The following is a 24073-nucleotide window of genomic DNA, read 5'->3' as shown; positions in this document are numbered from 1 at the left end:
GCGGCGATAGCAAACATGTTTATTTATTTATTTATTTGTTTACTTTTATTTAAAACCTGGGAAAAGGGGGGTGATTCAGACTTTTATTAGGGGAGCGATCTCCCCCACTAGACACCAGGGAAACGTTGCCTCCGGTAATCGGAGGCAGCTGTCAACTTTGACAGCTGCCTCCGATTAGCTAATTAGCGGGCACGGCGATCAGACCGTGCCCGCTAATAGCGACGGTCCCGGGCTACACGCGGCACCCGGGATCGCGGCACTTCAAAGCGGGGCCGCCGCGCGGCCCCGCTTTGAAGTGCAAGTGAGGACATAGGACGTACCGGTACGTCCTATGTCCTTAAGAGGTTAAAAGGCCATAGCACTTGCATTTTTCCACCTAGAAACCCACATGAGCCCTTATTTTTTGCGTCACTAATTGTACTTTGCAATGACAGGCTGAATTTTTGCATAAAGAACACTGCGAAACCAGAAAAAAAATTCAAAGTGTGGTGAAATTGAAAAAACAAAACAAAAACAAAAAAGCATTTCTTTTATTGGGGGGGGGGATTGTTTTTTTACGCCATTCGCCCAGGGGTAAAACGGACTTTTTATGCATGTTCCTCAAGTCATTACGATTAAAACGATATATAACATGTATAACTTTTCTTGTATCTGATGCTACAAGTGGCACCCGGGACCGCGGCGGTTCAGAGCGGGGTCGCCGCGCAGGCCAGCGCTGAACACCTCTTATGGGCGCATGACGTACAGGTACGTCATGCGTCCTTAAGAGGTTAATCTGAACCCACGGATCGAATGGCGCCGTCGGGGGGGGAAGCCGGTGCCGCGGTCCCTATTTTCGAACCGCGGCCCGGATTCCGTACACGGCGCAGTTCTATGCATCGGAACTGCCCGGTGCTCAAGCACTGGAGGTAGGCCAGGCCGCCCCCAGTGGGAGGGAATTCCCTCCCCTGTATGACGCGGCTCCATTGATTCTAACCAAAAACACCAAACAGTCTTTTGAAGATGCTGGAGAACACAAGTACAAAAGTATCTAAAGGTCCTTCTAAAAAAATTAGCATATAGTGCTAAAGTTCATTATTTTCCATAATGTAATGATAAAAAATTGAACTTACATATAGTCTAGAATCATTGCACACCAACTGAAATATTTCAGGTCTTTTATTGTTTTAATACTGAGGATTTTGGCATACAGCTCATGAAAACTCAAAAATCCTATCTGAAAAAATTAGCATATTTCATCCGACCAATAAAAGAAAAGTGTTTTTAATAAAAAAAAAAAAAAAGTCAACCTTCAAATAATTATGTTCAGTTATGCACTCAATACTTGGTCGGGAATCCTTTTGCAGAAATGACTGCTTCAATGCGGCGTGGCATGGAGGGAATCAGCCTGTGGCACTGCTCAGGTGTTATGGAGGCCCAGGATGCTTTGATAGCGGCCTTAAGCTCATCCAGAGTGTTGGGTCTTGCGTCTCTCAACTTTCTCTTCACAATATCCCACAGATTTGCTATGGGGTTCAGGTCAGGAGAGTTGGCAGGCCAATTGAGCACACTAACACCATGGTCAGTAAACCAGTGGTTTTGGCACTGTGAGCAGGTGCCAGGTCATGCTGAAAAATGAAATCTTTCATCTCCATAAAGTTTTTCAGCCGATGGAAGCATGAAGTGCTCCAAAATCTCCTGATAGCTAGCTGCATTGACCCTGCCCTTGATAAAACACAGTGGACCAACACCTGCAGCTGACATGGCACCCCAGACCATCACTGACTGTGGGTACTTGACACTGGACTTCAGGCATTTTGGCATTTCCTTCTTCCTAGTCTTCCTCCAGACTCTGGCACCTTGATTTCCGAATGACATGCAAAATTTGCTTTCATCAGAAAAAAGTACTTGGGACCACTGAGCAACAGTCCAGTGCTGCTTCTCTGTAGCCCAGGTCAGGCGCTTCTGCCGCTGTTTCTGGTTCAAAAGTGGCTTGACCTGGGGAATGCGGCACCTGTAGCCCATTTCCTGCACACGCCTGTGCACAGTGGCTCTGAATGTTTCTACCCCAGACTCAGTCCACTGCTTCCGCAGGTCCATCAAGGTCTGGAATTGGTCCTTCTCCACAATCTTCCTCAGGGTCCGGTCACCTCTTCTCGTTATGCAGCGTTTTCTGCCACATTTTTTCCTTCCCACAGACTTCCCATTGAGGTGCCTTGATACAACACTCTGGGAACAGCCTATTTGTTCAGAAATTTCTTTCTGGGTCTTACCCTCTTGCTTGAGGGTGTCAATGATGGCCTTCTGGACAGCAGTCAGGTTGGCAGTCTTAGGGCCCTTTTACACAGAAAGATTATCTGACAGATTATCTGCCAAAGATTTGAAGCCAAAACCAGGAACAGACTATAAACAGAAATCAGGTCATACAGGAAAGCCTGAGATTTCCCCTCTTTTCAAATCCAGTCCTGGCTTTGGCTTCAAATCTTTGGCAGATAATCTGTCAGATAATCTTACTGTGTAAAAGGGCCCTTACCCATGATGGCTGTTTGGAGTAATGAACCAGGCTGGTAGTTTTTAAAAGCCTCAGGTATCTTTTGCAGGTGTTTAGAGTTAATTCGTTGATTCAGATGATTAGGTTAATAGCTCGTTTAGGGAACCTTTTCATGATATGCTAATTTTTTGAGATCGGATTTTTGGGTTTTCATGAGCTGTATGTCAAAATCCTCAGGATTAAAACAATAAAAGACCTGAAATATTTCAGTTGGTGTGCAATGATTCTAAAATATATGAAAGTTTAATTTTTATCATTACATTATGGAAAATAATGTACTTTTTTAGAAGGACCTGTATATAAACAGTAAAATGTGTCCCAACTCAACATTTTTCCTTAGCTGCCAATCAGGACAAAGAGCTAAGTTTTTGGAGAAATGTCTTCTGGTCTAATGAAAGAAAAATGGTGGCACCATCATGTTGTGGGGTTGTTTGATGGAGAAGGGACTGGTGCACTTCACAAAATATATTGCATTATGAGGTGGTACTGAAGCAACATCTCAAAACATCAGCTAAGAAATTAAAGGGGTAGTCCACCCAAAAAGTTTTTCTTTCAAATCAACTGCTGCCATGAAGTGACAGAGATTTGTAATTTACTTCTATTAAAAAATCTCAAGCCTTCCAGTACTTATCAGCTGCTGTATGCCCAACAGGAAGTTGTATTATTTCCAGTCTGGAGAGCAGGAGGGGTTTTCTATGGGGATTTTCTCCTGCTTTGGACAGTTCCTGACATGGACAGAGGAGGCAACAGAGAGCACTGGGTCAGACAGGAAAGAAAACACTACTTCCTGCTGGACATACAGCAGCTAATAAGTACTGGAAGACTTAAGATTTTTTTAATAGAAGTGAATTACAACTCTCTGGCACTTTATGGCACCAGTTGATTTGAAAGAAAAAATTTTTGGGTGGACTACCCCTTTAAAGCTTGGCCACCAATAGTTCTGTCAGACAATTCCATACTTTCAAAAGTTGTGCCAAAATGGTGTAAGAACTAAATCAACATAATGAAGTGACCATCATTCTAGAGTGTGGCCCACCATGGATTGTTCCTTTGATTCACTGGATAGAAAGTTAATAGAAATCACATGTTCTGCCCCAACCCAAAGCATCCAACATTGAGCCTGTATATACCTATGGTTGATACTGGGGGGCAGGGCATGGTCACATGTTCCTCTATGTCGGCCACCTTATGGACAGACTCACCACAGAGCAGAGCAGCACAGCCTGGAGGAGGGGAGTCTGATTTTAGCTCTGTGAGGTAAACAGGGAGCTGCTGTCAGTATCTACAGTGACTACACTTACTCATACTGTACACAGAGCAATTTTACGATAAAAGGCCAAACCCTTTATTTTTTTTAATGTGAAAATACTACCCCCCCCCCATACAAACACACAATAAAAACGGGTGTCTTGTTTCTATTATACGATTTTATAAAACTACTCCATGTAAAATTTATGCTGCATGGCCGAAAGGAACTGATTAATATACTCTGTCTCACCATCTGTCAGACTAAAGAGGAGTTACTGGTGGTGACTCAGAGCACTGCACCTACCCTTGGAGCTTTTCAACTTTGAAGTAAAACGTAAGATGCCCTAAGGACTTCTACTACTAATCAAATTTACTGTACCTCAGGGAACTCTCCTATATAAAGAGACCTTTCTCCCCCCCCCCCCCCCCCACACACACACACAAAAAAAAAAAAAAAAAAAAAAAGAAAAAAAGAAGGGTATTGAATGACAGATCAGAGTTCATTACACACATAAAAAGGCTTACCAGTCCGTCGCAGTTGCTAATAGCAACTGAAGCATTCGGTAGGTCTGTTATATCCCCAATATATAAGCAATTTCTGTGTAGTGGTTCTATTTCGGTCACATTGGAGTCATCCTCCCATTCCACCGTTGCTCCAGGTGCAATAAGTCTTGAGTTCACTTTTAACCGTAGATGAAATTCTGTGCCAAAAATAGTAACATTATAATAAATTTTATGCTCAGCAGATTCCTTATTGGCTTCCACAAGGTCTCTCTGAAACCGCGCCTTCTGCCTTTTTGACACTGCATGTGATAGAAAGTTCCCTTTTGCATCCGTACTTATCGGAGTTACAAGGCTGTATTCTTCAATCTTCTGCAAGAGAGAATCTGGAAATTAAAAGAAATGATTTATTCAGGAAGCGGATTCTCACAGAAATCATTAGATAGAACATTGTATATACGAGGCTTGGTCTGCAGTAACAGGCCAGTGACGGCCCATTTTCATGTTGCTGTAATGTTTATGCATACTTACCATATTACAGCATTAATTGCCAACATCTGCTTTATTCTTTCTCAAGCTCAAGTTGCAGAACTAACTTATTACCCTTAATCCGCATTGACCAGTTCTATTGAAACACGTACACTATATCCCATATGCATACCTAGAATAAGGATGCTTCTTAGGCTATGAACACGTCAACACTTGCATAACTTCTTTACAGCTTTCAGATCACAAAACACCTGTGACAGATAAACCCCGTGCACATGGCCGAAACATGGCCGAGTTGTATAAAGAAACCTCAAGCACATGGCTGAACTGTGCAGCTTTTCATAAAAAAAAACAAAAAAAAAAACTGCAGCATTTCTTCCCAAACTGTTCATTTTTGTATCAACTTTTTTGGTTGTATTTTTCCTGTTACAAGTCATTTAATTCTTTGACCACGTAAGAAATTTCTCATGAAAAGTTTAGAGTTTTATATTTTCATAGTCATTTAACTTTTAATCCCTTCACGTCAGCAATCTGTATATATACATTCCTACATACCCCATGCAATAGGAATGTATATCTACGTTCCTGACTGTGAGAGGGGCTTGATGTGTGAAGGACCGCTGCAGTGAGAGCAGTTCCACACACGGGTCCAGTAGCCCAGCATAACGATCCTGCAGCTGCCTGTCATTAACCCCGTTACACAGCGATTGCGGTGTTTAAGATAGGAGCTTGTCCTGTCACTGACTGATCAGGACCCCCCACATCATGGCGATCCCTCGCACCAATGGGCGGGGGTAAGTCACTTACCTCCGTCCTGCCAGATCAGCAATCTGTTCATAAGAGTCTGCTCTCAGGCAGGCTTTATGCACAGATCACTGATAACACTGATCTATGCCTTGCTACGGCATAGCATAGGTCATTATATGCAATATAATGATTTTTTCTTCTTTACATTAAAACATGCAGTGTAGAAAAAAAAAAAAAGTTTAAAAACCCATATATAACCCCTCCCCCCCCCCCCCCCCAAAAAAAGAAAAAGTTTAACACCCCCTTGCTCTTTAAAAAAAAATTAAATATGTAAAATAAAACATATCGTAGCGTGCGGAAATGTCCGACCTTTTAAAATATAACATTGTTCCCACATGGTGAAGGGCGTAAACGGGAAAAAAAAACACTGAGATTTTTATTTTTTTTTAAGGTTATAAATTAGAAAAAAAAAAAAAAAAAAAAAAAAGCAAAGCATTCACATTCTCTCTTACCAATTTGATACTAATAAATGCTAGAGATCATGGTGCAAAAAACAAAAAATACCCCAATCCTAAGTGGCAAAATAAAAGCGCTATGGCTCTTAGGAGGAGAGAAGGAACATTGCACTAATTTGACCCGGACATCTGTGCGTCAATGGGCTCGGTCATGAAGGGGTTAACATATAACATGTTTTTTCCACCCGAAAATGTGTGAACCCACCTGTACAAAAGACACCTATAGGTTTTTAAAGGCCTTTACCTCAAAATGTATCAAATTTTATTCTATGCAGTGCAGAAAATAAATGAATGTGGCATGGTCCATCAGAGGTTGTATATAATTTCCCCTAGCTTCATACTACAAAGATCTTACACACTGTAAAAGAACGACCGTTGTGTTACATGATCACCTGTCCGATACTGCAGTATCGGCCATATGAACATCATTTTATTTTAACTTGGAATGCAGGCACATTTCGGTGTGTTCACAATTCAATTGACCACAGTGTAAAGTACGGCCAAGAGCGCACACCGATGTGCTCTATGGCATGCCTCTGGACTAAGTCACAGCTTTACTGCTGTTTCAACAATGCCCCTCCCGACCAGAGGGGCATGATTACATCACAGGACCGCACAGGGGGTGGTGACTACCTGAAAAAGGTCCACCACCCAATGTCTACTAGAAGGTGAATAACGTAAACTTTTAAAAATTGACGCGCAGTATAAGTTTTACTTTGCAGGGACGCAGGGGATAGGGACATGAATGGGAAGTGTGCTGGGTGATTTATCAGCACATTTCCCTAGCTTAATGGGAATTTTTAACGTGATTGGTTCCCTTTAAGGCTGGGTTTACATTTATCAGTTTCATCCTTTTTTTCCCCCAGAAACTGAACACAAATGATGCCACAACAGCAACAGTTGTCATTAAAGTTCCTACCTTTAACCCCCACCCCCCTCCATCAACGTGCAGTTCATACGGCAGAACGTTGCTAGACGTTCTGACATACGTAGTGTTCGGCAATCCGGCAGCACTATTAGCACGCTGGGTGCTTTAAACTGTCCCATGAATGGAATCCGTTCAAAGAGGTTTCCCTCCGGCGCTTTTCTACTGCAGAGGGAAACACTGGCAGATGAATGTAAGCCTGGCCAAAGTATGGTGTGGCTACATTGTCAGTGGATTGAAAATTCGCTGCGAGAATGAAGAGCCATAAGACATAACTGAACCGCATATCGCGCCTCAAGATGCGCAGCGTAAAATACGCAGTGAATTCGGTATGTGTGAACGCAGCCTATACAGAGGCATTTTTCAAAAGGTATTCTACACCTGCCCATACAAACCAATACATATAAGAAGCACGCCGCCATTTCTCTGACTCCATTATTTCGTCTGACCTTTAGCAAAGTTTCTCAGATCACGAATCTTGCGTATTTTTCTCCTTCCAATACGAAAACTCTAAAGGCCCTATTAAGGGACAATTATCTCTCAAGTCAAAGTCCAGCAAATATTGCCCCATGTAATAGAGTCAGCCGACCATTCCCATGTAATAGGAGATGTGTGGCCGATGGCATATTAAAGCAAAAGTTTTAACAACTGTTTTTGCAGCCCTGGCTGCATGATCGAGCTCCGTTAGCCTGAGATGCAGTGGAAACAGTTATCTAAGAAAGATCATTCACTTCCAGAACATTTTTCCAGTCCCATTCCTCACAATGCATTCTTGTTTCATACAAATGGCCATACTTGACAGTTCACAAAAGGGACCACCACCTTTATAATGTCCCTATAGATTGTATGGGAGGGGGCTGCCCAAGACAACCACTGTAATTGTGAATGTAAAGAAAGTTTTAGGTGCAGTGATATTTCACTTAAAGTGTAAAAGAGCATTTTGAGTACAGAAAGAGGCTCTTGCTTAATAAAACCCATTACAGAGTTTCTTAAAATCACTTGTGTTATTGAATCTTATTGGCTTGTAAAAAGTGACATTTAGGACAGCTTCACACGTACCGGATCCGCAGCGGATTTCACGCTGTGAGTTTGCAGCGAAATCCGCTGCAGATCCTGCTGGTGTAAAGCTGAATGGGTCCCATACACGCTGCCTGTATGGGACCCGGCCCCTTTAACGCCCCCGCCGCCCTCAGCCTGCATCCCCGAGCATGCATTACCTGCTCTGTGCCGTGGCTGTGTGTTGACGCTCCCGACTCCCCTCACTCCCCATCAGCCAATCAGTGCTGCCGTGCACCGATTGGCTGATGGGGATCGAAGGGAGCCGGGAGCCTCACATGCAGCCGTGGTGCATATCTGCTGCAGGTATGTGACCCATTTAGTTTCACACTACAGGATCCGCAGTGGATTTCGCTGCAAACTCGCAGCGTTAAATCCGCTGCGGATCAGGTAAATTTGAAGCTGCCCTTAAAGTAAATGTACCAACAGGTACATCCCTTTACAGACTTTACGCTGTTTACCTTGCGAGATTAGAACGAGATATTTTGAAAATTAAGACTGGGCGATTACGCACTAACTAGACGTCCCCCAGTCAGCTATTTGCCACTGTCCTGGGCTGCAGATAGCAGCCGGGATCCTGGTGGTTCAAAGGAGGGGTCACCGGGCAGCCCCCGTCTGAACTCCCCTAGCGACACCAGGGCGTACATGTACACCCTGGGACGTTAATATTTTTACATTAATAGATCGGCGCGGGGATGCTAGTGCTGTGTTTTTTTGTTTTTTAACCAGTCTGGGTTCCGCGCATGGTGCCGGTCTATTCCCATCCTGAAGCACTGAGGCCCCCAGTGTGACAATCTGCCCTTCCCTCTGTGACGAGGCACCAGTCTATTGATGGTACATTCAATTTAAATGGTAGTTACGTTTTAAAGACTGGCTGAGCCTTATTTCAACACAAAAATGTGTGTGACTCAACATTTCCATTTCCCTACCAAAGCTTTGGAAGGCATCCTGTGCCCCGACTGCTGCTGAAGCTTCTATTAGGGCTTCCGATGGATGTGTGTAATGCTGCGTTTACACAGACAGATTTATCTGACAGATTTTGGAAGCCAAAGCCAGGAATGGATTTGAAAAGAGGATAGATCCCAGTCTTTCCTTTATGACCTGTTCCCTGTTTATAGTCTGTTCCTGGTTTGGGCTTCAAAGATCTGTCAGATAAATCTGTCTGTGTAAACGCACCATAAATCTTCATTGCAATAATTACATTGTAAACTGAGATAATAAACCACTGGGCATGCAAGACTGACTAATGGTGCGTTTACACAGGCAGATTTATCTGACAGATCTTGGAAGCCAAAACCAGGAACAGACTATAAACAGAGAACAGGTCATGAAGGAAAGACTGGGATTTCTCCTCTCTTCTAATCCATTCCCTGGTTTGGCTTAAAAAAATCTGTCAGATAAGTCTGTCTGTGTAAATGCAGCATGATTCCTTTCTATTTGACAGTTTTTTTCTTCTTTTTTTTCACACTTTCATTACAGAGAGATCCAATAAAGTGCTTGGGCATCAAACCGTCACACTGCATGCAAAAGCAATGGTTGTGTTACTGCAGAACTTTAGATAGATTCGCAAAATATAGAAACCTCGTCTCAGTTGCCTGCAAGACTGAATATTAAGCGAATAAAAATACCCCATTAATAGCAAGAAGAGGATTTTTTATTTAGAATATTTTTTTTTTACCATAGTGTGCTGCCATACATCTATAATGGCAGTATGATAAGACTACAGTGGCCCAATTATAATGGCATCAGGTTACAATCTCTCTAAAATTCTTTCCTGGACCACCATAACAGGAAACCTATCTAGTGCTGCTATAACCACCCAGAATTCACCTAACTTACGGTCATCAGAAACTCTAAATGTCCATATTATGTGGGCGATCACTGACTCCAGTCTGTCATATGATCAAGGACAGGATATTTTAAAGCATAACAGTCATTCCTAAGAATTAACAAGAAAAACTATACTACTATATAGATAGCACATGGAGTTAAAAAAAAAAAAAAAAAAAAAAAAAAAGTGCTGCTGATGCTCAGGCTTTACAAGGTGCCATGCATGAAGAAATCAAGCAGAAGCACAGCAGGGAAAGGGTTACACCTGTACAACTGCTGCTGTGATGAGTTCTTTACTTCAGTGACCTTTTGTGTAATGGTCTTTTTACACAAAGCGTTTACCAGGCCCCCCCCCCCCCCCCAAAAAAAAAACAAAACGCTTTTTGGCTTATAGCCCTTTTATCCTTTGGTCTATGGGGCTGTGAGGTGTCATTTTTTGCACCATGATGTGTTCTTTCTATCAATCGGTACCTTGATTGCACATATGCGACTTTTTGATCGCTTTTTTTATTACAATTTTCTGGATTTAATGCAACCAAAAATGCGCAATTTTTTATTTATTTTTTTTGCACTTACATTGTTTACCGTGAGAGATGAGGAATATGATAAATTAATAGTTCGGGCGATTACGCACGTGGTGATACCAAACCACGTTATTTTTCTTTATTATTTATTTATTTTTCTTTATAACATGAGAAAAGGGGGGTGATTCAAACTTATTAGGGGAGGGGGCTTTTTTATGAACAACACCACTTTTTTTTTTTTTTTTTTTTTACACTTGACCCTGGGGGACTGCTAGTATAAGTACACTGATCTCTCATTGCGATCTATGCAGTACAGTTATACTGCATAGATCAATAAGATAGGCACTATTACTTTCGGCTGCTGCAGCCAAAAGCGATTGAGTGCCAAGCTAGGACCAGCGCCATTACGGCACAGATTCCGGCCGGTGCCGGAAGCAAGGATCACCGGGGGGGCGATCCACCCCACTAGACACCAGGGATGAGGCTGCATTTAGTTTTCAGATGCAGCAGGACACTGAGCACGGCGGCATTCCGGGGCAGAGAGCTCCGCCGTGGAGTTCTGCCGCTCTTGCTCAGTGTGAACGGGGCCTATAATGGCAAAGATCATTGCTCAGTTACCATGACAATCTTACTCATGTCAGTGAGACAAAATCCTTAAGGACCTTCCATCTTCTGCACTTCTATTGGCCAATAGTGGACATGTGACTGTGTGGATGTTGTGAGGCATTGACTGACAAGACCTTAGAGTTCCTATTGGCTGCTATATTTCAGCTATGTGCTGTAATTGGCTGTTAGCGTTTACAGTGTGGCCATTATTTTCAATGGGCCATTATTTCCAATGGGAAATTAGGGGTCTTTAAACGTAAATTTCTTAAAGACGACAAATCCGATCAGAACTAAAAATATACAGCACACCTGTCACCGCCAAGGGCTTCAAAACGCAGTTTGAATGGAGTCTGTGCGCAAAGCGGTTTGGGCTGTATTCATCGCAGAAAAATGACGAAGAAGAAACGGAAGAAGAATACGGATTACAATATAGTGCTTTTTTAAGCACTATAATTAAAGTTTGCCCAGACTTAGAAAAAGCATGACCGCTTTTTTCCCAAAAACAGTGCCTCTCCTATCCTGAGTTTGGGTGTGGCTTGCAGCTCTGTTCCATTAAACTGAATGAAGCTAAAAATTGTAATACACCACACACACACACACACACACACACACAACCAGAGAACATAAATGATGCTGTTTTTGCAAGGTTGTAGGTTATTTCCCAATCCTGGATTACCCCTTTTGGATTATTAAAATGATCTGCACACTTTTTTTGCACCTACATGCGGTAATCACATAATAAAAGACTTGTCCCTCGTCTTTAAATTGTGGCCTTCTATCTCAAGACATCATAGCCTGGGTTGCCATATGTGATACTTGGGCTCCAGCCAAAACTCTTCAAGCTTGCCCAGTTTGTGAACTTTACCTATTGTCTGTACCAGAAACAAACAATATGAAATTTATTAACAATCCACCCATGTTTGAAAGAAAGAAAAAAAAAAAAAAAAAAAAAAAAAGAAGAAGAGTTTTACCAAACCGATGTACTTTTAACGATTTTACCAGTCTAAACAAGGTATCAGAATTTGTATCAACCCTATTTACATGGTATTTCTGAGAATACTCTCTCCGATACAGGTATACAAGTTCCTGAAGGCTATTTGTAATCAGCTCAGTGTTCCGTTATTGTTCTCTTCAGCGTTCCATTCTCAGACTAATGGGCGGATAAGGCGGCTTAGATGTTACACTGCAAACAATCAATCTAAGTGGGTAACACATTCTCCCTTAGATTAGTTTGCCACTAATAATTGACATAATACTTCCCAGAATGCTTTGCAGTTTGTTATTATGGGTTCAACCCATTTGTGTTCTTTTCTACTACCACAATAGAAAAGCAGAATAACTTAAATGGGAACTCCACATAAGGAAAACTTGTTTTCTATTAAAAGTACATTAAAAGTTATATAGATGTGTCTATACAACGAATTACCATATCTGTGCAGTTCTGCCACACTGATAGCTGATAGAAATCCAGGAAGTGAAGAAAAATGGCATCTGTGCCAATCCACATTGTCTCCTGCTCCCACTGCTCTCCCCCTTAGGAGACAAAAATTCCATGCCTCTGTCTCATATTGTGTGCGATTGCTGAGGACAGGCTGATGATGCAGACAGGGGGCAGGGCGTGATGTCACAGGAGGCTTGGCCAGAATGCCCCAATTCTCTGAGTGATTCACCATCTCTGATTGGCCAGAAACAGCTGCTGCAACTTCACTAAAACTCTGCAGTGAAATTAGGGCTGTGTTCATACATGTTGGAGCTTCATTGCAGTACTGCAGCGTCTTCACAAAAGTGATACAGTAACACAAATAAATGATGCTAAACAGCAGAGGGGATCAGAGCAGGCACTGCCAATCCCACCTGGAGGAAAAACGAGACATAAACAGTATATCCCATGTAAGATTATATTAGATAAAGTCCTTATTGTGGGGCTCAACCTCAAAGATAAAAGATTCTCAATGTGTGGAGATGAAAAGAAAAAAATTTAATTCAAAAAGTTCTTTACTTAATTCTAATATCGGCGTTACAGGTAGTAACTGCACTGTGTGGTTGCGACCACAATGAAATGATAAAGTACTACAATTAATTCAATAACACAATAAACTGCAATGTGTGAACACAGCCTAGATGTTCTGCAACAGATTTGGGTGGGGAATGGGTAGGGTGGGAGACTGATGAACAGCTGAGGGAAAGCATTGCATTCTGGAACCTGTGGTACTGTGTACAACTGCTTAACCAGGAAGTACAGCCACACAAACTACAGAAGCCCAAAGCAAATGGATTTTTGGTAGTTTCAGAACTGGTTTAGACAGTTTAGCAATGCCATATGCTTCTGGAGCAGATTTTTTTTTACCTCTACCTGGAGTTCCCCTTTAATGACTCTTCACTTGTACTGTATGCTGTGATTGACTTTAATTGCGACATTCAATGTCTGAAATGCCAAATATTAGGTTTATTTAGTCTCATCCACTAGAGGGGGCTCCAGCTGTTGTGTTCCTAATCACAGAGGCACACAGTATCAGCACCCACATGATAGCAATAGCGAGTATGCCAGTCAATAGGGCAGTAAGCCAAGATGGAACAAATAATCTGCGTGGCTGATTTAGTTAAGTAGGTGATTATAAGAAGAAAAATAGTACATAAAAGGGAATCAGTCGGCTTGACAAGCCTAGTGCTATTATTAGCCCACATCTTTAAAGCTGCAATAAACATTTACACACACAGGAAGCCCTAATGGAAGCTCCAGAAGCAGTCAGGGCACTGGACGCCTTCCAGAGAATTGGCAAGGAAACAAATGTAGATGACTTTCCCAGGTTTTCAAAGGCTTTTTCTCCACCTCTCCATGCAGAATAGTAACACTAAATTAAGCCAGGTACAACCAGGTGAAGTTCAGTAGCTACAACATGTTATTCATTTAAAGGGAACCAATCAGCTGAATTGTGCGCACTGACAGACAGATAACGGTGACTAGACACGGGCGGAGAGCTGCCGAGATGACTACCTCCCCGCCTATGCCTGTCACATGCTCAGATAATAAAACTTTTTTCTCCGGTATAAAGCTCCTGCAGCAGCCGTGACTAGTACGTACCGCTCAGGAGCTTTATACAATGCTCCAGGGAACCATATCAGTCCTGATTGGTTCCCATTAATTAAAAAAAAAATAAAAACCCTTACCCTCACAGAACGGCTGGTGTTACTGGAGATCATCCCGGCCGGTACTGCAGTATTGGATGCGGGCGCACGGATGGAGGGAGCTGAAACTGAGTGTTGCCCAGTGACAGCCTGAAAACCTGAAAGATCTAGAGATGTTCTGTATGGAGGAGTGGGACAAATACCCCGCTGCAATGGGTACAGAAATCAGACCTCTGTTATTGCAATCAAATGCTAGATAAAAATCATACAATGTCATGGTCTGGAATTTATTATAGATTCTGTCTCTCACCATTGAGGTGTACCTATAAGAAAAATTACAGACCTCTCCAACAGAAATGTCATTAAATACCTCTTGACCCTGTTTGGGGTCCTATTACACCTATTACAACAGCAGATTTGTTTTTTTAAGCCAAAGCCAGATTTGAAAAGAGGATGAATCACAGTCTTTCCTTTACGACCTGTTCTCTGTTCATATTACATTCCTGGCTTTAGCTTCAAAAAAATTTGTTGGTATATGCCGAAGAGCGAGCTACTAAGGATAGTCAAACAAGGAATATACAAAGTAAAAACATGTTTCTAATGATTTCTCTCTGGCCACACCACTGATATGGACAATCCTTATAACAAATTACTTGGCTAAAAAAGTATTTGTTCTGTTCTTGAACTACATTTTTTTTTTTTTATGATAAGTGTTCTGTTCTGAATATCTGACTCCAAACTGCCCCCCCCCCCGGCCTTGGAATACTATTAGAAGCATCTGCCACAACTTTGATGCACCTTAAGGGAACCAGACACCTCAGAAATGCTCTGCTATCTATGTGCAGTGTTATCGAGCAGGAAGAGCTGAACAAATAGGGATCTTCTCCACAAGACTACAGAACTCTTCTTTTATTCATTATAATCTCTGCCCAGGAGTCCAGTGGGCAGTCATTCACATTTATAGTGGAATACATACTCATACAAGAAAGTAAGTTACTCAGCGACTTCTAAACCACCAAGAATATAATGAATTCACCACAAATTAATCAAGAATCTTCACCACAAATCTATATATCTGCAAAGCTCAATGGGAAAGGTTCCCTTTAAATCAATACAGTTAAAAATAGAAAGAAAAAGCTTGTGTTATGAAAAACAAAACTATAGCGTACCTGTCCAAATAAAAAATAAAATTAATCACAGAGACCGTAGCACACACATCTCTCCCCACTCTTATCTTGTCTGTGCGAGCAAGACAGCCTCTTTTATGCTGCGTTTACACGAAACGATCGTGCGAATTTGCACGATAACGATCGAATACGAACGATAATCGTACGTGTAAACGCTGCGAACGATCAAACGATGAACGAGAAATCGTTCATTTTGATCTTACAACATGTTCCAAAATCGTTGTTCGTAAAAAATTTGCAGATCGTTCCGTGTAAAAACAGTTCGCCAATTTAACCAATGTGATAGGCTTAAGCGATCGCAAAACTATTTTCCGTACGATATATCGTACCGTCTTAACGCTGACCGTTATGAAAAAAAAAAATCGTTACTACGACATCGTTAATTGTACAATCGGGCCAATTATCGTTTCGTGTAAACGCAGCATTACACAGATAAATTGCTTGTTTAGCGACCGACAAGTGATGATTCTTTGTTTTAAACAATAAGATAAATTGCTATGATATGTTGTTAATACAAACTAATTGCATTCGTATACATTCTGTGAATATTCGTAATTGCGTTCATACCTACATACTGTGAACGATGAGTGTTTACACTACACGACTGGAGAACGATTAACATTTCAGGTGTTTTGAGGTCAGCTCAAAAGATGTGATCAACGATATACAAACAAATTCTCACTTTTTTTACAGTTTGATTGTTGCCGCATTTACACCAGAAGATCATCACTGTGAAAAAAAGCCCTTTACATTGTGCATCCATCTATCACGTGACTGGGAGAGAACATGCTAAGCGCAGACTTCTACTAGTTTGTTCGCCTAAATAGTCACAGTCTGAATACTCTAACCCTGTTCTGGACAGTTTCTGACATCTTTCGCAGGTGTGCACCGGAGACTGAACTCATTTACAAATCTGTCTTTCGGACACCAGCTGATTTAAAAAAAAAAAAAACACAACACCTTAACCCTTTGAGGACCAGGCCCAAAATGACCCAGTGGACCGCGCAAATTTTGATCTTAGTGCTTTCGTTTTTCCCTCCTCCCCCTTCTAAGAGCTCTAGCACTCTCAGTTTTCTATCTACAAGCCATGTAAGTGCTTGTTTGTTACAGGAATAGTTGTACTTTGTAATGGCGTCATTCATTTTACCATAACATGTATGATGGAATTCCAAATATATTATTTATGAAGATATAAATAGGTGAAATCGTAAAAAAGAATGCAATATGGTAACGTTTGGGGGGTTCCTGTGTCTACGTAATGAACTATATGGTAACAGCGACATGATACCATTATTCTATAGGTCAGCCCGATCACAACCATATGCAGGTTACACAGATTCTCTAATGTTATATATATATATTTTTTTTATGAAATCCTTTTTTTTGGCAATTAAATATTAATAAAAATGGGCCTATTGTGATGCTTATAACGGTTTTATTTTTTCACCTACGGGGCTGTATGTGGTGTCATTTTTTCCGCCATGATCTCTAGTTTTTATTAATACCATATTTGTGAAGATCGGACGTTTTGATCACTTTTTATTGATTTTTTTAAATATATAATGTAACATAAAATCGGTAATCTGCGCACTTTTTCCCCTCTTTTCGTGTACGCCGTTTACCGGTCGCAATGACGCTTGTTATATTTTAATAGATCGGACAATTACGCACGCTATGGTATATTATATGTTTATCTATTTATTAATTTTTATATGTTATAATGGGAAATGGGGGTGATTTAGACTTTTATTGAGGGAGGGGTTTTGGGGTAGTGTGTTAGTGTTTTCAACTTTTTTTTTTTTACACTTTTGAAGTCCCTTTGGGGGACTTCTACATACATTACTTAGATTTCTACACTGATGAATGCTATGCCATAGGCATAGCATTGATCAGTGTTATCGGCGCTCTGCTCATTGAGCCTGCCTGTGCAGGCTCAGTGCAGCAGATCGCCGATCGGCGGCGTTTAAGGGGTTAATGACACGCGGCAGCGCGATCGCTGCAGCGTGTCATTACCGGTGAGGTCCCGGCTGCTCACTGCAGCCGGCCCCCACCTCCTATGAGGCGCGCTCCGCTCCGGAGCGCGCTTCATAGCGGGAATAACACCCATGACGTAAGGTTACGTCATGGGTCGTCTGGGGACAGACTTCCATGACGTAACCCTACGTCCAGGGTCGTCTAGGGGTTAAAGGGGTAGTGCGGCGGTAAAAAATTATTCACAGAATAACACAATAACACAGAATAACATAACTGTGCTCAGCCAATCGCGGCTCAGCGGCTGATGACGCGGCCGCGTCATCAGCCGCTGAGCCGCGATTGGCCGAGCATAGTTATGTTCAGCCAAATCGCGGCTGAGCAGCTGATGACGCGACCGGCACTCGGGAAGATCGAAGGTGTTCGGGCCGGCCGGCCGAAGATGACGTTTGGCACAAGATGGCGGACGCGTGTCGGCACAGATCAGGTATGTATAATGCACCACACTTCCGGGTACACGGGTGGGGGTGGTGGGACACGGGGAAGGGGGCCATTCACAGACATAACATACATTACAAAGTTGTATAACTTTGTAATGTGTGTTATTCTGTGAATAATTTTTTACCGCCGCACTACCCCTTTAATCCTTAGCTCCTAAAGGACCAATGATGTACCCTTATGTCATGGCACTACAAATTACAATTTAAAAGAAAAAAAATTTTCCTTAAAAAAAAAAAAAAAAAAACAAAGAAAAACCATCCTATGTTAAAATCACTTCCCTTTCCTCATTTTAAAAATAAAAAATAAACCTATATGCTATCACTGCATGTGGAATCGCCCGAACAATTAAATTATCAGATTACTGATCTTGCCTGGTAAAAAGCTTAAAAGGGGAACTCCGGCAATTTTTTTTTCTTTTAGATGAACTGCTGTCAGAAAGTTATATAGCTTTGTAATTCTATTTGAAATTTTCAAGTCTTCCAGTACTTCCAGCTGCTGTATGCCCTGCAGGAAGTGGTGTATTCTTTCCAGTCTGACAGTGCTCTCTGCTGCCACCTCTGTCCATGTCAGGAACTCGCCAGAACAGGAAAAGTTTTCTATGGGGATTTGCTACTGACAGTTCCTGACATGGGCAGAGGTGGCAGCAGAAAGAACTGCGTCAGACTGGAGAAAATACACCCGCAGGACATACTTGAGATTTTCAAATAGCAGTAAATTACACATCTATATAACTTTCTGACACCAGCTGATTTGAAAGAATTATTTTTTTCCGCAAATTGAGAAATATTGCCATGAGGAGAAAATGATCTGACCTATAATTTGAGATGAGCCAATTTACAGTATTAACTAAGGGTCCTATTACACGGAGCGATTTTTAAATGATTACCTACTAAAAGGTAAACGACTGCAAATAAGATTTATTGTTAACCTGAAATCATTAATCATATTACACAGAACGATAACCGTTAGTTACTATGATCGTTTACTCCTTCTGATCCCAGCAAAACAATTAACAATGTGCAATTACACTGAACGATTAGTAAACAAATGCAGAACTAGAGCAAACGAATGTGGAATTACAGCGAACGAACAATAATTTTAGGTTCAGATCTAAATCAAGGATATACAAACGAATTTTCTATCGTTGCCTCCAATTACACAGAACAATTATTGTTTAAATTTGAAAAATTTATTTTTTTGCACAGTAATTGTCCCGTGTAATAGGGCCCCAAGCAAAGCCATTCATTAGCTCGGCAGTCGGCGGCCTTTGAGCTCTGGGCCACTCTGGGTGCCTGGAAGAGCTGGATCCATTCCTGGGGGAACTGGGAAAAGTTTCCCTGGAGTAGATCCAATCTTTTCCAGGCAACCAGAGTGGAGCGGCATGGAGTTCAAAGGCAGCCGACTGATAAGATTGCTGAACTAATGGAGCAAAGCGATTCGGTAATACTATAGTCACTTATGAAGTGTTTCAAGAGGACCTGAAACCTTATTACAGTGAACATCTGCAATATAAAATGATCAATAACTTCTACCAGTCACTGCCTCATCACTAGATTGATCTTATCATCAATATATCAGATGACAGTGAATACAAAGTCTATTGCATAAATAGGGTTTTTTGTTTTGATGTTTTTTTCACGAGTGACATGTAAGATGCAGGTCTATCTTCTTTGCTGACTATTGTAAGGGCAGTATACAAAATGGCTTCTTACCTTGAATCCATAATATTAGGCTAGCTTCACACTTTGCATTTCACTACACATGACATTTTCCACTCAGATTGTGCACTGATAAAAGACATGTCACCTATCTGAATGTATCTCAAATATGCCCAAATATCCATACCACAAGATGAACTTCAATAGGAGTGAAAACAGGACATGCACCAAAACACATGTGAAGAAAAACCATGGAAACATAACCTAAGAAGCTCTATGGCCACGTTCCCATAGAATAGTTTTCATTTTGCAAAATGCAAATGTGAAACACACTGCTGGAATCCAAGGCACACCCCTGGATTACTGCCACATCTTTCACTCTCTGCAGAGATTTACATGGTTTAAGACTATCCCATTTGATAGGACTAATTCTGTGTCAGGACATCTGACGCATCATCTAGGTAAAAAAAAAGGATCAAGTGCAATGTACCACGTGGGTTTCAAATACATTGCGGAAAAAAAGATGCACAGTATGAACTACTTCCAATGAAAACAATGGGGTGCTCTTTATACATTGTTTTCATGGAGAAGAAAGTGTGACGGCAGCAGGTTTTTTGGTGTCAGAGGCCTTACCAAAATGCGCTGAACGGATACCCTTAAACTAATGACAGAGTGTGTATGTGTCACATGTACTGTATACACAGCATCAAATCCACAGAGTACAGTACATGTGGCTATACCTTAGGAGTTGTGGTCAGGCACATAAAAGTTCACAAGGGTGCTTTGCTACAACTAATGCTAGTGATTGTGACCACACAGATATCCAGGTTTGATCACTACTGACACATGTGTAACCTGCCAATTGTAATGTAACCTCATTCACTATTCCTAATTCAAACACAGCAGTCTGACAAAGTGATCCATGTTGGGAAGCCACATGTCAATGTGTAGTGTTAAAGGGGTATTCCCACCTGAACATTTCATATGCCCCCTGGGACCTGCACCTATCCCAAGATCAAGGGTGGGACCCACATCTTTAAGAGAACGGTTGAGATGGGAAAAACCTTTAAAGCATTTTATTATGGCTTGTTCCTATTTTCAGGAGAAAACCCACGGCAGCCAGATGTTCCCGTAACATCAGCAAGATGAGTAACAACTGGCACCGCACAGGGCTAAGAAAAGATATTCCAGAATTCTTATTTCATGTACAACACACAGGTCTCATGTGAGAGCTGAACGGTCCTACGATCCAACAGAAGTAACTGGAATCTGTCACGGAAACCATATGAAGACATAAAACACTACTAGGAATGATTTCTCTGATTCCTTAGCCCCTTTACCATGTCCAAGCTTACATTCCCATGGTAACAGACTACAACGCGTGTGTAGTCTAATTCTGCAGTCATATCACCATCTGTCTCCTAGGACTATCTTCTCACACAGATTTATGACATAGACTTAACCTCTATTGCTGTGGGTGTAGCCATGGTCTTTTTTGCCATTAAATTGGGCTACCCAGTTACCCAGTGTGTTTTCTGTGCAGAATACATGTAACAAAGTTAGGCTAGCTTCACACTGCATTTTACTGTCTATTTAAAGGAGCAGTCCGGGCAAAGACTTTTTGTTTGTTTGTTTAAACAGCCGGGGAGGTGGTGGCTGAACATAACGTGTACTTACCTCCCCCTGTCCTTTGCTCTGGTGCCTTCTACAGTAGGTCTGAGTAGTGACCTGGGACGTGACATGTCAGGCCCGCTTAGCCAGTCAGTGGTACTCAGCCAGACCCCGCTACTTCTTTAATTTGTAGGTTAAAAAGGGGGGGGGGGGGGGAGAAATGGCAACGTGGATGCTGCCATACTGCAGAAAATTATTTCATCCATTTCCCACCGACTTACATTAAGAAGAAAAAGAAAGGGGGGGGGGGGGTTGTTTTTTACATAAACATGGTTGACCATGTTTTTCTATATGTTAAATTGCAGAAAAACTGATGAGGGGGAGCAGTGTGAACCAAGCCTGAGTGACAAGTCACTCTTCTGCATCACAGATAACAAATCTGCAGTAGAAAGAAACTTTGCTGTATTCCCAATGAAACCAATGGGGCACAAACATAGCCTATTCTTTACAAGCAGAAGGCAGATGGATGGCAATATGACAGCTAGGTCACACTGTTACCATGGAAACATATACATTTGCATCAGAGCTGAAAAAGTTTCTCAATTTCTTATAATAGATACTTCAGAACAAACAACTGATTGTAAGTTGATCTTCCCTATGACATCTGTATATACATTTACAACACTGGGGCTCAGTTTCATGTACTGCACATGCACTCCCTGTATTAGTGGATTTACTTCATATGATGGTATATACAGACCCCACTAATACCTGTGCACCACATGATGGTATATGCAGACCCCACTAATACCTGTGCATAGTAGCCGTACACCACATGATGGTATATGCAGACCCCACTAATACCTGTGCATAGTAGCCGTACACCACATGATGGTATATGAGGACCTCACTACAGTCAGCGCTTAGTAGCTGTACACCGCATGATCAGGGACGTAACTATAATTGGCTGGGCCCCAAAGCAAACTTTTGATTGGGCTGTACACCACACAATACTGTATATCTGGAGCCCACATAGATGATCCACAAATAATGTACCGGCTGTAGTGGTGGCTATATATACCATCACACGATGGTGCATGTAGTCCCCGCTGTCACCGGTCCACAATAGTGCATGTAGTCCCCGCTGTCACCCGTCCACGATGGTGCATGTAGTCCCCGCTGTCACCCGTCCACGATGGTGCATGTAGTCCCCGCTGTCACCCGTCCACGATGGTGCATGTAGTCCCCGCTGTCACCCGTCCACGATGGTGCATATAGTCCCCGCTGTCTCCCGTCCACCATGGTGCATATAGTCCCCGCTGTCTCCCGTCCACCATGGTGTATATAGTCCCCGCTGTCTCCCGTCCACCATGGTGTATATAGTCCCCGCTGTCTCCCGTCCACCATGGTGTATATAGTCCCCGCTGTCTCCCGTCCACCATGGTGTATATAGTCCCCGCTGTCTCCCGTCCACCATGGTGTATATAGTCCCCGCTGTCTCCCGTCCACCATGGTGTATATAGTCCCCGCTGTCTCCCGTCCACCATGGTGTATATAGTCCCCGCTGTCTCCCGTCCACCATGGTGTATATAGTCCCCGCTGTCTCCCGTCCACCATGGTGTATATAGTCCCCGCTGTCTCCCGTCCACCATGGTGTATATAGTCCCCGCTGTCTCCCGTCCACCATGGTGTATATAGTCCCCGCTGTCTCCCGTCCACCATGGTGTATATAGTCCCCGCTGTCTCCCGTCCACCATGGTGTATATAGTCCCCACTGTCTCCCGTCCACCATGGTGTATATAGTCCCCACTGTCTCCCGTCCACCATGGTGTATATAGTCCCCACTGTCTCCCGTCCACCATGGTGTATATAGTCCCCACTGTCTCCCGTCCACCATGGTGTATATAGTCCCCACTGTCTCCCGTCCACCATGGTGTATATAGTCCCCACTGTCTCCCGTCCACCATGGTGTATATAGTCCCCACTGTCTCCCGTCCACCATTGTGTATATAGTCCCCACTGTCTCCCATACACCATGGTACATGTAGTCCCCGCACAGTAGAGGCATCTGCTCCTCTCCCCTCCTGACAGGACTGCTCCCCATACTCCCCCGCCTAGATAATGATGTCAGTCCATTATAATGTCCCGGCTTTGGGCAGGGGTCCCGGCTGCTCTGGTCCTCTCCACTCTCCCATCCAGCCAGAAGTTATCGCACAACTTGTCACAACTTGCAGGGTTAAGTTGTGCGTGCGGAGAGCGGAGCGCTGCGTTACTTTCCATTACCGCATTGTGTCGGCACAGGCACCGTGTGCTTCTAATAAAGCTCCGAGCACACTCAGCGGTCCGGGACCTGCGGCTGCTCCGGCACACACAGCTCCCCTCCCGGGACGACAGCCACCAAGTTGTGACAAGACAAAGTTTACAAGCCGCGGGCTGTGTCCCTGCAGCCGCCCGCACCCATTACCGGGCTGCGCCACTCACCTCTGTCTCTGGAGATGTACAGACAATTGGCAGGTAGAGCCAGCGCCCAGCACAGGGCGGCACAGGTGAGAATCCCGGTGACGGACTCCATTGCAGCTGGACTGCAGCCTGGCTGGCGGAGCGCAGGAATCCAGCCTGGATGCGAGGGTCGGAGCTCTAGGCTACAGCCGTGTCACTCACACCACAAGCGCGGAGCCGAATGCAGAACAACTCCAGCTGTACAGCAGTTCATGGCAAGTTGACTTGTCATCCCGCCCCTGATTGGCTACCCGGGCGGGGGCACGATTGGCGGATGGTAGGCGTCTCCCCATTGGCCGCTCTCCTTTCCCCTCCGAGTGGATGTGGCAGTGACTTGTGCTGCGCTCGGTTATTGTCATCAGTGTAAAAGTTATCGCTGCCACATGGACGGGGAGCTGGCACCGGGCTCTGCTGTCCAGGAATAGTGCCCACTCTGCCCCCAGTCACAGCTGCACTCAGGCTTCTACTGCACTTACCCTTAAAGGGTGTTTCCACCTCACACAGTGGTGGTGCAGCACCAGCATATGCCATCACTTTATGGGAAGTGGG

At 43.1% G+C, this 24073-nt stretch overlaps 1 protein-coding gene across 2 annotated transcripts in view; it reads right to left on the bottom strand.

The window, feature by feature from the left end:
• The window catches only part of LOC138792682 (A disintegrin and metalloproteinase with thrombospondin motifs 2-like), a 219319-nt gene extending 195596 nt beyond the window's left edge, over positions 1-23723 (bottom strand). For both annotated transcript variants that reach the window (XM_069970389.1, XM_069970396.1), the window contains exons 1-2: positions 23507-23723; positions 4304-4665 (exon numbers count right to left, since the gene is read on the bottom strand). In XM_069970389.1, the coding sequence (XP_069826490.1) occupies positions 4304-4665; positions 23507-23597 (453 nt within the window). In that variant the 5' untranslated portion in view covers positions 23598-23723. The remainder of the gene's footprint in view (positions 1-4303; positions 4666-23506) is intronic.
• Between the last annotated feature and the right edge of the window lie 350 nt (positions 23724-24073).

This window comes from Dendropsophus ebraccatus, chromosome 1 (genome assembly GCF_027789765.1).
Source record: "Dendropsophus ebraccatus isolate aDenEbr1 chromosome 1, aDenEbr1.pat, whole genome shotgun sequence".
Lineage (NCBI taxonomy): Eukaryota > Metazoa > Chordata > Amphibia > Anura > Hylidae > Dendropsophus > Dendropsophus ebraccatus.
The sequence above is the reverse complement of the archived record's forward strand: the minus strand, read 5'-3'. Positions and strand labels throughout refer to the sequence as shown.